At 46.3% G+C, this 14,795-nt stretch overlaps 2 protein-coding genes across 4 annotated transcripts in view; one reads left to right on the top strand and one right to left on the bottom strand.

The window, feature by feature from the left end:
- LOC135917243 (hepatocyte growth factor receptor-like) overlaps positions 1-14,795 on the top strand; it is a 594,900-nt gene that overhangs the window by 323,547 nt on the left and 256,558 nt on the right. Inside the window, exons 1-2 of one of the 2 annotated variants that reach the window (XM_065450778.2) lie at positions 1,564-1,689; positions 7,013-7,113. The gene's annotated coding sequence lies outside the window, so the exon portion shown is untranslated. Of the gene's footprint in view, positions 1-1,563; positions 1,690-7,012; positions 7,114-14,795 lie in introns of those variants that run through there. The other variant, XM_070538625.1, reaches the window with a different exon arrangement.
- Positions 1-14,795, bottom strand: part of LOC139059963 (monocarboxylate transporter 10-like) — a 273,923-nt gene that overhangs the window by 131,501 nt on the left and 127,627 nt on the right. Inside the window, exon 1 of one of the 2 annotated variants that reach the window (XM_070538623.1) lies at positions 942-1,593. The exons of the other annotated variant lie outside the window; for it this stretch is intronic. Within the exon in view, the coding sequence (XP_070394724.1) occupies positions 942-1,593 (652 nt within the window). Of the gene's footprint in view, positions 1-941; positions 1,594-14,795 lie in introns of those variants that run through there. 2 annotated transcript variants of the gene reach the window in all.

The following is a 14,795-nucleotide window of genomic DNA, read 5'->3' on the forward strand; positions in this document are numbered from 1 at the left end:
TTTCTTTTTCTCTTCTTTTTTTGCGCTTACAGGGTGCTGTAAACTGCCACCATCGGTTGTCGCTATGGCAACGGTCGAGCCGCTGTCTCGTACCCGTATATTTGACGTGCGATGTCAGATCATTTGATGGGCGTTTCTGCGATCGAAGCAACAACATCGTTTTGCACTGGCCATCAAATCATTGTTCAACATTTATTTTTCGTTCTGCTACGTTTAGTAACGAAGAAAGGCAAGTTTTTAGGCCACTTGGCACGGTAACCATTGCGAAAACGCGTCATCAATGGCCGATATTGCAGCGCCTTTCATTTGTAGCACTGGTCCATAAGCCTGCGATTATTATATACCGTATTTGTTATTCGATTGGTCGGAATCTGTCCTTATGCAAACCGTTCTAGTCCACTAACTGCTTAGTATATAATATCACGTGTAGATTGTTTTGATAATTGACGGCAACGATTTTGAAAAATTATGTCACTTACCAATTTACCGAGGGTAACAAGACATGCCTACTATAGCTGAAAGTTCCTGAACGTAGTGAGAGGTTCCGTGGAGAAAGAGTCGTGTCCAATTAGATCGCGCGCGATGCGAATGCTCTTGTACGTTCTCGAACGTAAGCGACAACGAGTGATTGTCGAAGTACAGTGTGGTGGGCGCCTATAGGTAGCGGACGGAGTTGACCCATCAGTAAAGATTTTGACAACCGACAAGTTGCTTACCGCTAGCATTGTGCATCGTGCGTTACTTTTATCTTCTGGGCACTAGTTCGCCCAATAAAGAGGTAGATTCGTGACTGACAGTTTTGGCACTGCCCTGGCTCTTCACCGTAACTATACAAAGGGACACCCTATAGGGGACCACATATTCATCTTTCTCAATACGAATTGGGACCCAGTAGCGGGTTATATGGCTCCCGATTGCAAGACAAGGCGCGAATGCCATACCTGCGTGCAAGGTGTAGGCTTCGTCGTCGTCGTGGAACTGCTGCCTGATGACGATCAGGAGCAGTCCGTAGGCGCCCTGCACGCCGTGCGTGAGCATGTGCACCAGCAGCGCGCACGCGCACACCACCCAACCCCAGCCGCCCTCCGGGTAGTAGTGCTGCCGGATGGTCGACACGCTGGGCTTCTCGAGCGCGGCCTTGGACACGCCGGGCACGTCGCCCCCTTCCTGGGTCTCGCGCCGGATGGCGTCCAGCACGCACGAGACGCTGGGAGACCGCCGCACGGCCTCGTTGTTCTGGATGCCCTGGCTGATGTAGTAGGGGCTCCTGGGGTCCGTCGACACGGCCGACTTGGAGCGGTACTGGCGCGGCCGCGGACACCGGAGCACCGCGGCGGCCACGGCGCCGCAGCTCTTCGAGTCGCCGTTGCCTTCGGTCGAGGCGTCGGCCCCCGAGATCCGTTCATCGTCGGCCTGCGCGACGGTGCCGGCTTCGGCGACGCGAACGACTTTGGACGAGGGAGCAGCCTTGCCCTCGGCGGGAGCTGCTTTGGAGGTGGACGGCCCGGGGTCGTTGTTCTCAAGGCACGCGGTCGACGTGGACGGCTGCGGCCACAGCTCCTCCGGCAGGTTCTCCGGACGCGCTATGGGCATGCTGCGGCGCGGTGGCCCGCATGGTACAGGCTGGGCGCAGGGCGGCGGGTGGAGCGGCAACGGCGGCTAGCGGACGGTGCCGTCAGTGCAGGCAGGGTGAAGCGTGACGGAAACGTACGTTGCGCGCGTGCAGGAGGCGCGTGCGAAATCGTGTGCAACAAAGTGCACGCTCGAGAATTCACCGAAATGGTTCGGGCTACGTTGTCTCGGGACTGCACAAGTGCGTACGATTGTCAGAGGGGGAGAGGACACGATGGTTTTGTTCGCCGGAGAAATATTCGGCTCGACGTTAGTAGCGGGGTAAAAGTTCAGGCTCCTGTTGAAGTGCGACGGCTCCCTTCAGTCGGACGAATTGAATACTGCGTCATCAGACTTTGCACGAAGCACACATTTGCGGTGGTTTGCGGGCACGTCGGCGCACCAAGTTTTCTTTCTGTCGATGATCTCCGAAAAATTCATAATTAAATTATGGCGAGAAAAAAATGTAAACGGTCAGCGTACATTACAACATATGGAGGTAGTTAATTTCAACACGCTCACTTAGCGGCGGCACGGAAGCACCTTTCACGCACGAACGGGCGCGTCTTACAAACAGGTGGCCGCAAACGTGAAACTCACAAAGCGAAGTAATCAGGGGACAACGCTTCGGCTGTCGCACGCATCGTTGCAAACACACAACACGTACACGTGGAGGCAACGCGAAGAGGCACCAATCCACCGGCGGCAGGTTCCGTGTTCTCTATCTGAGCGACGGGCCCCCGATTTCCGCAGCTTCCGAAGAGAAACGCGGTCGCCGATCACCTGGCGGCGGCTTGATACAGAGAGAGAGAGAGATGGGGGGGAGAGAGACAAGAGGGTCGAAGCCACGCGAAACAACGCACAAACGCGCCGGAAAGGTTGAAGCACCTCCAGAGCGCGCGCGGCGTCGGTAGCGACTGCGCCGGGAGCGGTCTCCACAGCTTCACCGTCGGGAGCCGACTGAATCGAAGCTCGCGCGCCCGGCCCCTCCCCGGCGGTGCGCGTAAAAAGAAGGGGGTCGCGCGCGTGCGTGCGTAAGCGGGCGGTTGCCGCCGCGTGCGTAGGTTGCGGTGGCAGCGGAGGAGAGGCCCGCTTTCCGTCCCCCGCCTCCTCTCCTTCCCCCGGCGATCCTTCTTCCTCTCTTCCTTCCGGACTTCCTTTCCTCATTCCTCGGCCGCTCGCGTCTTGTTGTTCGCGCGTCCGCCGCGGAATTAGATGTGGAGGAGTCTCGTGAGCCTACTGTGATCGAATCATGGAGACGCGAAAGCCCTCCCGTAAAACGTAACGCTGAGTGCCTGCGACTCTTTCTTGAGACGCTATGTGTGCAAGAGAGCGAGTTTGTTGGTTTGTATGCTCCAATCGTGTTACAGATATATATATATATATATATATATATATATATATATATATATATATATATATATATATATATATATATATATATATATATATATATATATCAGTGAAGCCTAATATCACACAATCGGGCAAATGAATAGGTCAAAGAATAGAAGCAAGTAACAGGATTTGCTATTTGTAAGACGTGACATTACGTCAATGAAATCTTTTTTTTTTTCTACGCGCCTCTATTCTTTGAACTATATGTGTGTGTGTGTCAGATATATATATATATATATATATATATATATATATATATATATATATATATATATATATATATATATATATATATAATATTAGTCATATTATATATATATGCAGCGAACAAACAATGGCATCAAGGACAGCATATTGAAAGTTATCCGTAGTTCTTAATTGAATTAAAGAAATGATAGACGGAAAAATAAATAGAAATGAAAGTCGATGGAAAGAAACAACTTGCCGCAGGTGGGGCACGAACTCGCGTCTTCGCATTAGGCGTGCGATGCTTTTACCAAGTGAGCTACCGCAGCGGCATTTTCCCATTCACTTTCTGGGGCACTTATGTTTATGGTTGCTAGAACTAAACCTGGCAGTGTTAGCCCACGACCATGATGGCGAATGTGGAACATCCTTTTTTGTCGCAGGCCTCATGTGTACGTGATCTTTTTGGGTGAAGGCAAGTGGTTGATAAACCCACAAATGCTACCTGAAGACCTCAATGCTACCGGATTCCAGGCCTCACAATGTAATGAACGAGAAGAAAGGAAGTCAAGGGCCCAGCCTGCGTGTCCCACCTGCGGCCAGTTGGTTTTTGATCCATTTTCGTTTTCATTAATTATTGATTTCTTTGATTTCATTAATAAGTACATGTAATTTCCACTATGCAGTCCTTGGTGTCTGTTGGCTTCTTATTATATGGCTAATAAAAATCGGGCCCCTGGTTTCCTTTCTTTTCTTTCATTACATAACTGGGGGTCTCGAATCCGGCAACATTAATGCCTTTAGGTAGCATGCGTGGGTTTATTAACCAGTTGCCTTCTCCCAAAAAGATCACGTACACGTGACCCCTGCGACAAAAAAAAAGGACGTTCCACATCTGCGGTCAAGCCCGTGGGGTGTGGCGCTGGCTAACACTCTGAGGTTTAGTTCTAGTAGATGAACATAAATACCCCAGAAAGTGGTTGGGAAAATCGCGCTGCAGTAGCTCAAATATCAGGAGTATCGGACACGTAATGCGAACACGTAGACGTGGCCCACCTGCGGCCAGGTATTTTTCGTTCATCCACTGTCAATCCCATTAACTTAACATTTCTTTAAATGAATTGATCACTGCTGTGTCGGCTGTGGGTAGGAGTAGCATTCACCGACTCCTACAGCTATCGTATTGGAATGGCGGATTCACCAACGTGCGCAAAGTGCAAGTGTGAAGAGACCATCAGTCACCTTCTGTGCCACTGTTCTCGCTTCGATAATCAACGTGAGACTCTCCAGCGTGCCTTAAATAGACTGGATGACAGGCCATTTACGGAATCAAAGATCTTGGGAGCCTGGCCTCACAGTTCAAAAGCCCAGAAAGCAGTTCGAGCGCTTTTTCGCTACCTGAGGGCAGCAGACTTGAGTGCCCGACTATAGACATCCTACACCTAAGTTCTCTCTCTCCCTCTTTCACTCCCCATTCCCCTCCCCACGTGTAGGCTAGCAAACTGGACTCAGTCTGGTTAACCTCCCTGCCTTTCCGTCTTCCCTCCTCTCTCTCTCTCTCTCTCTCTAAATGAATTGATAAGTACGTGTAATTTCCCTATGCTATTCTTGGTAGTATTGTTTGTTGGCTTCTTATGATATATATATATATATATATATATATATATATATATATATATATATATATATATATATATATATATATATATATATATATATATATCAGCTCCGGTTGAAATTGAAATGTAGAGATAACGAAGATAAGGGAAATGAAAGTGGAAAAGAAAACGTACCGTCGGTGGGACCCGAACCCAGAACCTTCGAACTACGCGTGCAATGCACTACCATTTGTGCTGCGGCGTCGGCCATCAATGAAGCCACCTACAAATTTGGTTATTTATGTGCAATATGTGTGCCTAGCCCTAGGAATGTTAGCCATGACCACTCAGAGACATGGCGTGCGGATGTGGAACATTTTCTTTTTTTTTGACCGATGACGTCACGTAACACGTGAACCTATTGTAGAGCAGGCACGCGGCTAATAAACCATCTAATACTACATGCCTGCCATGGGCGAGACTCTCGCTACCAATTAACAAGAAGAAGGGAAGCAGAGGTGCTCTATTTCATTTAATCGTGACCGTATACAACCAAGAGGCAATAAAGCCAAGAAAAAACGTGAGGTTAATTAGCTGTGGTTAACTTGCACGTTAAATGCCTTGCTTATTTCTTGCGTGCACACGTTTTGTGATATATTATTTATTTATTTATTTATTTATTTATTTATTTATTTATTTATTTATTTATTTAAAATACTTTCAGGGCCCAAAGGCACTGCAGAAAGGAGTGGGGGAAAATGGCAAGGCGTGCAGCGAACAAACAAAACAATATATTACAAGGCGTCTTGTAAAGCGATCTTGAACTTGGGGTCATCAGTTATGCTGGCGATTGTGGAGGGAAGGTGGTTCCATGCGACACTTGTTCTCGGAACAAAAGAGTCATTACACAATTTCGTGCAACAAGAAGGTAGACCCACCTCGAAGCGATGATCGGTCCTTGAAGATATGTAATGAGGTTGATGAAACAGAACGTCCTTCATCTCGTTGTTATAATAATAGATTTTATGAAAAAGGCTAAGGCGAGATGACTTTCGACGCAACGAAAGGTCAGGCAAGTCTAGGGTTTTCTTCATAGATGTGAGACTGGAATGACGTGAATAATTCAACAAGATGAAACGTGCTCCGCGATTTTGAATGGCTTCAAGAGTTTGAATGAGCGTAGTCTGAGTAGGATGCCATATGGCGCATGCGTACTCTAATTTAGAACGTACCAAGGTTTTGTAAAGTGTTAACTTAAGGGACGATGGGGCATCAAAAAAGTTTCGAGGCAGATAACCAAGCATGCGATTGGTGCTGTTCGTTACATATTCGACATGCGTATTCCACGACAGATTAGAAGAAATGTGAACTCCAAGGTATTTGTAGCTTTCAACAGATGGTAATGGAATATTATTGAGGCAGTAAGTACGCGGACAATGATTAGTGCTGTGGCGAGAAACCTGCATGCTTTTACGTTTATTTGTATTAAGTGTCATGAGCCATTGACTGCACCATTCAAATACTCTATCTAGATTACGTTGCAGATTGAGATAATCGTCATGGCTAGTAATTTTCTGGTAAACCACGCAGTCATCTGCAAACAGTCGGACAGTTGACGACGAAAGGCAAGTAGGAAGATCATTAATATAAATCAAGAAGAGCAGAGGGCCCAAAACGGACCCTTGGGGGACACCAGATGTTACGGCAGAATTAGGTGAAGAGAAGTCATTAGCCGTCACATACTGACTACGGTTAGAGAGAAATTCCTTAATCCATGCAAGTACATTGGGGTCTATGTTAAGTTGAGCAAGCTTGAAGATAAGTAGATCGCGTGAGATGGAGTCCAATGCTTTAGCAAAATCTAAATATACGCAATCAGTATCAAAGTCATGATCCGCGTTAATAAACAAGTCATTAGTAAAACATAGCAATTGCGTTTCGCACGAAACTGCTTTACGGAATCCATGCTGATAAATGCTGAAGAAGGAGTTGGACTCAAGGAATTCAATGAGGTGCGAGTATATTATATGCTCTAGGATTTTTACTGGAATGGATGTTAATGATATGGGGCCGTAATTATTGGGGGAATGTACATCACCAGATTTATGCACAGGGACCAACTTCCCTATCTTCCAATCAGAGGGCAATGTAGACATCTTTATTGACTGTTGAAAAAGCTTTGACAATATCAGTGAAGAATAAACTTGTGTACATTTCAGCATTTTTGATGAAACACAATCTGGACCGGCCGACGAAGACATCTTCAAGTTGATAATCAGCCTTTCGACACCAACTGCATCAATAGCGATAGAATCCATTGGTAAGAAGTTTGTTTTTGGTATATGCGGGAATACTGTCGGGGTGTCCGGGTGTCCTTATGAAAATGATTAACAAACACATTGTTCAGAACATTGCAGCATTCGCTTTGAACTACTGGGACATCAGATTGGATTAACTGAATGTGTGTACTGTTAGTACCGTTAATAGTGCTCCAAAACTTACGGGGATTAGAACAAAGTAGCAAAGGTGGAGTTTTATCAAAGAATTCCTTCTTGGCTTTAGGCTTTAGCGCAGTACAGAATTCTTTGTTAAATTTTTGATAGCAAGACCAGTGGTCTATTCTGGCTGTGAATTTGGAGCGTCGAAATATCCGCTTCTTTTTGTTGGGCATGCGCTTCAACGTGTTATTAAACCATGGAGATCGAGTACATGATGAAACTTTCCTTTTAGACACAAAACGATCAATAAGAGGCAAGGGTTTGTTTTTATAAAGCAACCAGTTGTCCTCAACCGATCGCTGCTCAAAACCGGCGAAAAACCGATCAGCAAAGACATGAAATTCCGTATTCATTCCAGTTACGTCGGCTTTACCGTAGTCTTGGATGACCCTAGTTGTTTTCTTGTTAGGAATCTTTGCCCGTAGAGTGAAGTGAATTATAGAGTGATCGCTAATCCCCGGTGAATGAGTTAAGTCGGTAGCTAGGTCTGGTGTAGTGGTAAGTATTAAGTCTAGAATATTAGCGGAAGTGGAAATTATGCGAGTGGGAAAGTGAACGAGCTGAGTTAAGTTGAAGTCGTGGCAAAAAGTTAAAAATTCTTTGCTTTCAGCTGAGTTGTGTTTTAAGGAAACCAAGTCTCGTTCCCATCTGATGTCAGGAAAATTGAAGTCGCCAAGTAAGAGGAGGGGCGATTTTGGGTATCTGACGAACAGCTGATTGACAGCATCATGCAGTTCATTACAGACAGACCTGTGAATAAGAGTCACCGAGTTACACGGTATTGTACATCTCCGTGAATCTCGACTTTCACATAGCCTAGGTATGTATACCTCGTACCCTTACATAACTTCTTATTGGCAGATTTCTTTTGCCTTAAAGGGACACTGTAGGGCAACACTGAACCTGTTTATATTGATAAGTATTTTCGGAGAACTCTACTTTCGTTGATATCGCGGTAATAACGTAAATTATTAGAAAAGGAAATGGCTGTCAAAGTTTCCGAAACCTCAAGTTCGGTACCTCAGTGTGAAGTCACGGATTGCAAAGTAAACTTTTCAGAATTTGGGTCAACCTGGTTCGAAGTTATTGAAATTTGCTGTGTCTACTCTTTGGTTGTTTTAGAATACAATGTATATCATCTTTACGGATGAAAACTTAACTGAGCTCGAGCAGACGGCATCAAAATCCGTTATGTCAGCTGTGAGCTTGCGCGGGAATTTCGAGGTGGCGTCACCTCTCGTCCTCCGTTCTTGCGTCTTTTATGGCGCACCAAGCGTGCGGCTTCTACACTATAACACACAACAGCGCTTTTGTGGTCTTTTGACGGGATATCATCCGCGTGCATTGTTAATTCAACTGTGAGTAGAAGGTGATCAAGGAGACCATCTAGCGTTTGATTAATCAGCGTAGGACTTAGCACACCACACCGTCTTGGGAGACGCCGCGCCAGGTGTAATGCAGAGTAGAAGGGCCTTCATCGGTGCTAAGAAAGAATGATCTCAGAGAGACAGGTAATTGTATATTCAGCAAAACATCCAACCAGCCACGCCTACCAAAGATTGCTTCGTGTGTGGCGTCGTACGCCCCTCTGACGTCTAGAAAGAATACAGCGCAGGTAAACTTGCAGGCTTTAAATACGTTAGCATTAACAGTGGCAAAACGAAAAAAAAAGTGTAGGTGGGTGGAGTGTTTGAAGCCTGCCATATGGTATGAGTATAGGGAGGACAGGAGAGCTATATATATATATATATATATATATATGTAGCGCAAATGACGGTGGTCGTCTCCGGCTCACCATCAGTTTTTTGCAGTTCACTCCTCGAAGAGGCAGGAGGTGTGTCAAGTGAGCACTTGAACACCACATTGTAATGCGGTGGATGCGGCTCAAATCATAGACCCGGGAACTCAAAGAGGTGCGACGTAATGCTAACGCACTTTTTCTCCCATTTGCCGCCAAACCACCACTGAATTTTTCGGTGCTCTATTACCAGGTCGATGACACTGTCATATAGATGAACGACTATGCCGGAAACCTGCCGTAGTGTCTGGGCAGACATTACGGTATTCCGGATACCTCTGCAGCCGTGCGAGAGTCATCGTCTACATCACCTTGCCCGCACCGTTGGCTAATGCGGTTGGGCAGTGTGATGCAACTTCCAACGAAGACGTGCCACGTTTCAGAAGTAGGACTAAGCGTTTAGTATTTTGGCGTAGCGGTAGGACGTCATCTTGCGATGATGATGCCTTAAGTGACCCACTGCTTTAGGTGATGATAAATGCTACATTTGGCTACATTCGATTTCTACGCTGCAGATGTTCCGCTACAGTGGGCATTTCTGGAATCTGCATGAACTAATATTGTGAACTCGTGCAGGGAACTGCCGAAAAAGACGATACAGTATTGAATATGTGACCATGCAGGAAGATGGGCTGGTTAGAGTATCTAAAGAGTAATTGCGACAGAATTTCAGCTGATAAGGCAGAATGTCTAATCTTGAGAGCAAAGAAGACGAGAAGAAAGATGGCAATGCTAGTCACTGTAAAGACCGACTGAATCTTCTGTGCTTGTCAGAGGTTGAAGGAAATAAAAAAAAGTATAAATAAAATGAAAATAAATAAAACTAAATAAAATAGCAATTTCTCTCAGTTATTTACTTATTATTTATTTTGACATACTACCGACCAATTCTTTGGTCCTAGCAGAAGGGGCACAGAAAGATTCAGAGAAGCATACAAAACCTCAAACAGGCGAGCATAAAAGTGGACAACAAAGCCAGCTACAAAAGAGAAAGGGAACATTAACATAACTGATAGACTATAACATGGGTAACATTGTACATTAGCAAAGATTCCAGTTCTCGCTGCCAGCACGTCTTCAAAATATTTGTAGTCGAAGATGATCGTCGTTCACCTTCCTCAGCTTCCCTCTACAAGCGGTCCTAGGCGCAATAGTCTTTTGAAGTGCTTTTTATTTGTTTCGCACCTGATCAGTGCATGCTTATGACGCAAGAAATAAATGGCGTTGACACTTTAGGCTCGAAGCAGCAGGCTCTCTGTCACCAGCACTTAGCGCAGACCCATTTCGCTGACCGTTTATCATTTTTTTTTTCTCGGGCATAGGTTGTTCATTTTGCGCCTACGCGCATCTGTTCTTCAGGCCAGGTTGCGAGAACTGCACGTGTGCAAAGGAGCCGCCAATTTCAATTCATTTTTTTTTTCGCTCGGCGCGAAGTGCCACGCTTTTCCGTCATATTCTCAATTAACGACGTCTCGGGCTCACGGGCCAGTAACATACGCTTAATCACCGAAATACGACTTCGGGCAGACGCGCAACCGTTCCTCTTCTTTCATTCCCCCTCCCCCTGCCCCCCCCCCTCACTTATTTTAACATTCCAGAATGTTCTATCTTCTTCCCCGCTACATATCATCTCGCCAGCTGCGCTTGGGGGCAGTCGAAGAAACGAGTCGGCTCCGTGGGTGGCCAGCCTGCCAATGGAGCGACGCGAGTGCAATTTCAGGGCCGTCGCTCCAGTCCTGTTATGTATAGCTTGTCGTATGGACGTTCACTCACGCGGCCCATCTCGCCTTGTTTTCCTTTGACCTTACTCCCATATTTTCAATATCCGAATAAGAAAGCGCATCCTAGCTTCCGCGTTACGTGCTACGCTTCCTAACACACACAAAAAAAAGGTAACTTTCAAGAAATTGATTCGACACGAAGCACGCTGAGCCCCTTCATCCCTTTCTGGCATTTCTCAAATGTGCTGTCTAGCTTAAATGCGTGCTTTTTGAAGACCGTGTTTACCTTAGGCATCTCTCGTTCCTTCACCTCTCTTAGACACCTTAAGCACCTCTTTAGCTACGCACGACGCGATGCAATCAGACGGTTTAGCTAGTTAGTTAGTCTATTTTCCTTGTTTTTATCGAAGTGAGCGCCCATGTTTAGTGCGAGCCTGTTCTCGCGTCCTCTAACACCTCCGAAGTCGTGAGTCACGGCGCGTAGTTTTCAGCTGTCGAGCGAAGAAGCCTCAGCGGTGCGAGTATCGACAGTTTTTCACACCGTGTTAGCGGCGCGGTCCAGCTCTTTTGTGCGGCCATTACGTCCGGCGTGTTTCACACCCGGCCCCCATTCATTTGTCATCATTGCCGCCGCACACTCGTGCGCAGTGGTTCTTCTCTCATGTTTACTTTCGAATATTGACTGGGGGCGCACTAAAGACGGTCGCATTCACTGCCGGTTGGTAGCAATTAACGCAGTAATTTACATTCTGCGGATGGGACCGCAAGAAAATCAACGATAATGCCAGCCAGGAGGTCGACGGCCTTAACTTTGAAACTTGCGCACGAATTATCAGCTCGGTTAATGGGACGCGTTCGTACACCACCAATTGTACTGTTGTACTGTTCTGTACTTTTGTACTTTTGTACTGTTCTGTACTACTGTAGTTCCTTTTCTTTTTTTTTTCAAGAAGCTTGCCTTGCGGCGGAGATGTGCGTTTCAAAAAAAAAAAAGAATTGTGGACGCCATCTTCATGCAGAAATCATATTAGGGCCTTAGTGAACTTATGTGTATGCGGCAATGCCTCGAACTATCTGTTCCAATTTCAGTTCAAGCTTACAGCTCTTGGAATGCTCTTTTGATTTCACCCTCGATCCTGAAGAGCCATAACATGCTTTGAATGTCTGCTGAAGATGCTTGAGCACATACCTGCCAACTCTCCCGAGTCTTTCTTTAAGTTTTCGTATTTGCGTTTGTTCTAAGGCTTTAAGAATATTGCGGCAAGGTTTATGAAAACATTGTAAAGGCGTTGAAGGATGGGGAGGCGCAAGATCACAAAAGAAAGGCATGCAACAAAATATGGCCTTGGTACTTGATGCCGCCCTATTTCGGCAACACAAGACGCCAGACGGGTACTTGTACCGAGCAGATTTTATTCAGATAAGTTCCTGAAGCAGGTGAAATCGGCAAGAGTGAAGTCACTGAAAAGGTTTGCGATCTAAGAATAGCGTGTTGCCTGTCAGTCTCTGCTGTTCGAAGTTTGCTCTGAGCAAGTGTGCTCGAGCAGCACAGTTTGTTCCTTTGACTGAGCCTTCAGGTGTGAGAAATAACCCAGTCCATGCAGGCGATGGAAGGTGTAAGGGCCGCCCCAGCCCGTAGTCTCGGAAGAGAGATTTCCTACCCCTGAGAGAGATCACGTGGAAGCGATTGCAGGGTAAGGATTAAGCAGCGTGTGCCCCGAAAGAGAAGTGATTTTTGGGCATAAAAGGATAGAGAAGTGACCTGAAGAGAGGGTGTCAGGTGATATTTCTTGTGCGCAATTATAGTGCGTATTTCTGTCCGCTATATTGTACTCGTTTTGACCACGTCCCTGTGATGCCAGTGCGCATTGACGGCCAGCGGGGATGACCTGTGTTGATTCCGCGCGCCTTCTGCAAACTCGTGGCGTCTTGCAAGCTTTCTTGAGGTGCTGTACCGCACTTAGGGATTCAGGGTTGACGTCGGCCACGCTGTAATGCTGTTTCGCAATTTGGCGACTTTCTCAAGTAGCAAGATTTTCTGTTCTTTAGTGTCACGTAACTTGAATTTAAAAGTGCGCTGGACTGACGAAGACGACTGGGCCTAATCGAGCGGCAGCAGCCGCGTCTGTATATACACACCGCCCAGTGTCCACGAGGCACAGTCGTCTCTGGTGCTATGGGAGTTGTATCATGTCGATGGATCTCCGTTGTTTTGTTACTGGTAATAGTAAAGTAGTGCCAAGGCGGAAGGTCATCCGCCGTGGTGAGTTGTTTGTTCTGTACATCGAACATGATGCGTCTTGCCTACTTCGTTTCTAGCTTTATTGTCCACAGGGAGCACCAACGGAAATTTTGGTATCTATTCTTTGGCTGAGCGAAAAGGTGTGTAGCCGGCATTACGCCTGATTGCAGCTGACTCCGAAGCGCGATCGTAACTATTATAATAACACAGAAATAACGACGCGAGAAAATCTTCTTATTGACCCGTTTCCGTAATCCCGCACAACATCATGATTATAACAGACTACCAGGGGAGCAAAACGCAAGGACAAAGAGGAGGGGAGCACGAGATCGCTCGTCCTGTCGTGTTTCTCTTTTTTTTGTGTGTGTGTGTGTTTTGCTTCCGCTGTTGACATTTTACCATGAGTTACTGACTCGTCGGCGCCGACACTTTACCTTACTGCACGACTTGGTACGACATTTGTAGCTTCTCCTGCGACGGCTATACCAGAACTAGAAGTGAAGGGGACGTAAGACCAGACAGTATGTTTTTCTCACCGAGCTTAATAGAAGCAATATACAGCAAAATTTGCACTGCTACCGCCCGTACAATGAGTTACGCAAAAGACCTCACTATTTCAATTTCTTTACTGTTGGCATCAGCGGACATGTTGTGGGTGCAGAAATAAAGTCGGCGAGTACTCGAAGCACAACCTCCTGCTAGCAAATTTGTGCCTTCCGTCAGTTTTGAGCAAAAAAAAAGATGCCTAAGATTTTCACCGAACTAAACTGCTGTTCCAGACAATGTTTCAGCAGTGGGGAAGAAATGCCGCGCGGAAAATTGTTAGCTGGAGCAGCAATGCATTTCACGAGTCGGCATATCTCGAAAGTAGTGCTAGGCACTATGTTTCTAGCAAAATGTTTGCTGACTGAGTAATCGCTGAATTCTGCAAATATAAATGTGCCCCCTAAGTTCAATATCTAAAAAAAAATGCCAACACGTAACATTTAGGGTTATAATGGCCGTATCGGCGATAATAACGCAAGTTCCGATCTGCGCCTCGGAGAGAAGCCTCGAGCCGAAAAGTTACGGTTATGTCGCAAATCCTCTATTTTCAACAATAATAATCGAAGCTGCTCCCTTTTGAGCTCCGGAACGCAATCTACAGCGCTGACCGAATGACATCCAGACGTAAGCCGTATTCCGTCTATTTGAATTGTGTCGTTTCCCCGTCGTTAGCAGATCTGCCGTTGAAATGTGGAACATGCAGCCGTAAAATTGCGCGTAGGCTAAATTCAGGGCACACTTGCGAGCCACATTACACGCGCTTCACTCCTGCCCGCACCCACGTGAGCAAACGCGTCCGTAATTTCGTGCTTGACCTTATTTGTCCCATCAGCGGCCGCCATATTTTGCGCCGATTCTTTTCGTCTGCCATTATTTCCATTCGTCTGCCAGACTTGCTTCCGTCGATCTTTATTCCCGCTCGTTACTTGCTGCCCGACCTCACACCTAGAAATAGATGGTAAAATCAGCCACCGCTTGGTCTCGTTGTATACGCTAAGGACAAAGCATTAGGTACGTTCTCCCGTCATTATTGTGATGTGCTGTTGGTTCTGGCACTGTTAGGCCTACAATTAGAGAGACGGCACCGTGTTGTAATAGTGATTTATTTCCCGCTTAGTAGGCAACTCCACAACATTATAGCGAGTTGTGCGTTGAAGGTTCGGGGACGTTCTAAATGCACAATTGTTTACTCCATCA

Source organism: Dermacentor albipictus, chromosome 5 (genome assembly GCF_038994185.2).
Source record: "Dermacentor albipictus isolate Rhodes 1998 colony chromosome 5, USDA_Dalb.pri_finalv2, whole genome shotgun sequence".
NCBI classification, from domain to species: domain Eukaryota; kingdom Metazoa; phylum Arthropoda; class Arachnida; order Ixodida; family Ixodidae; genus Dermacentor; species Dermacentor albipictus.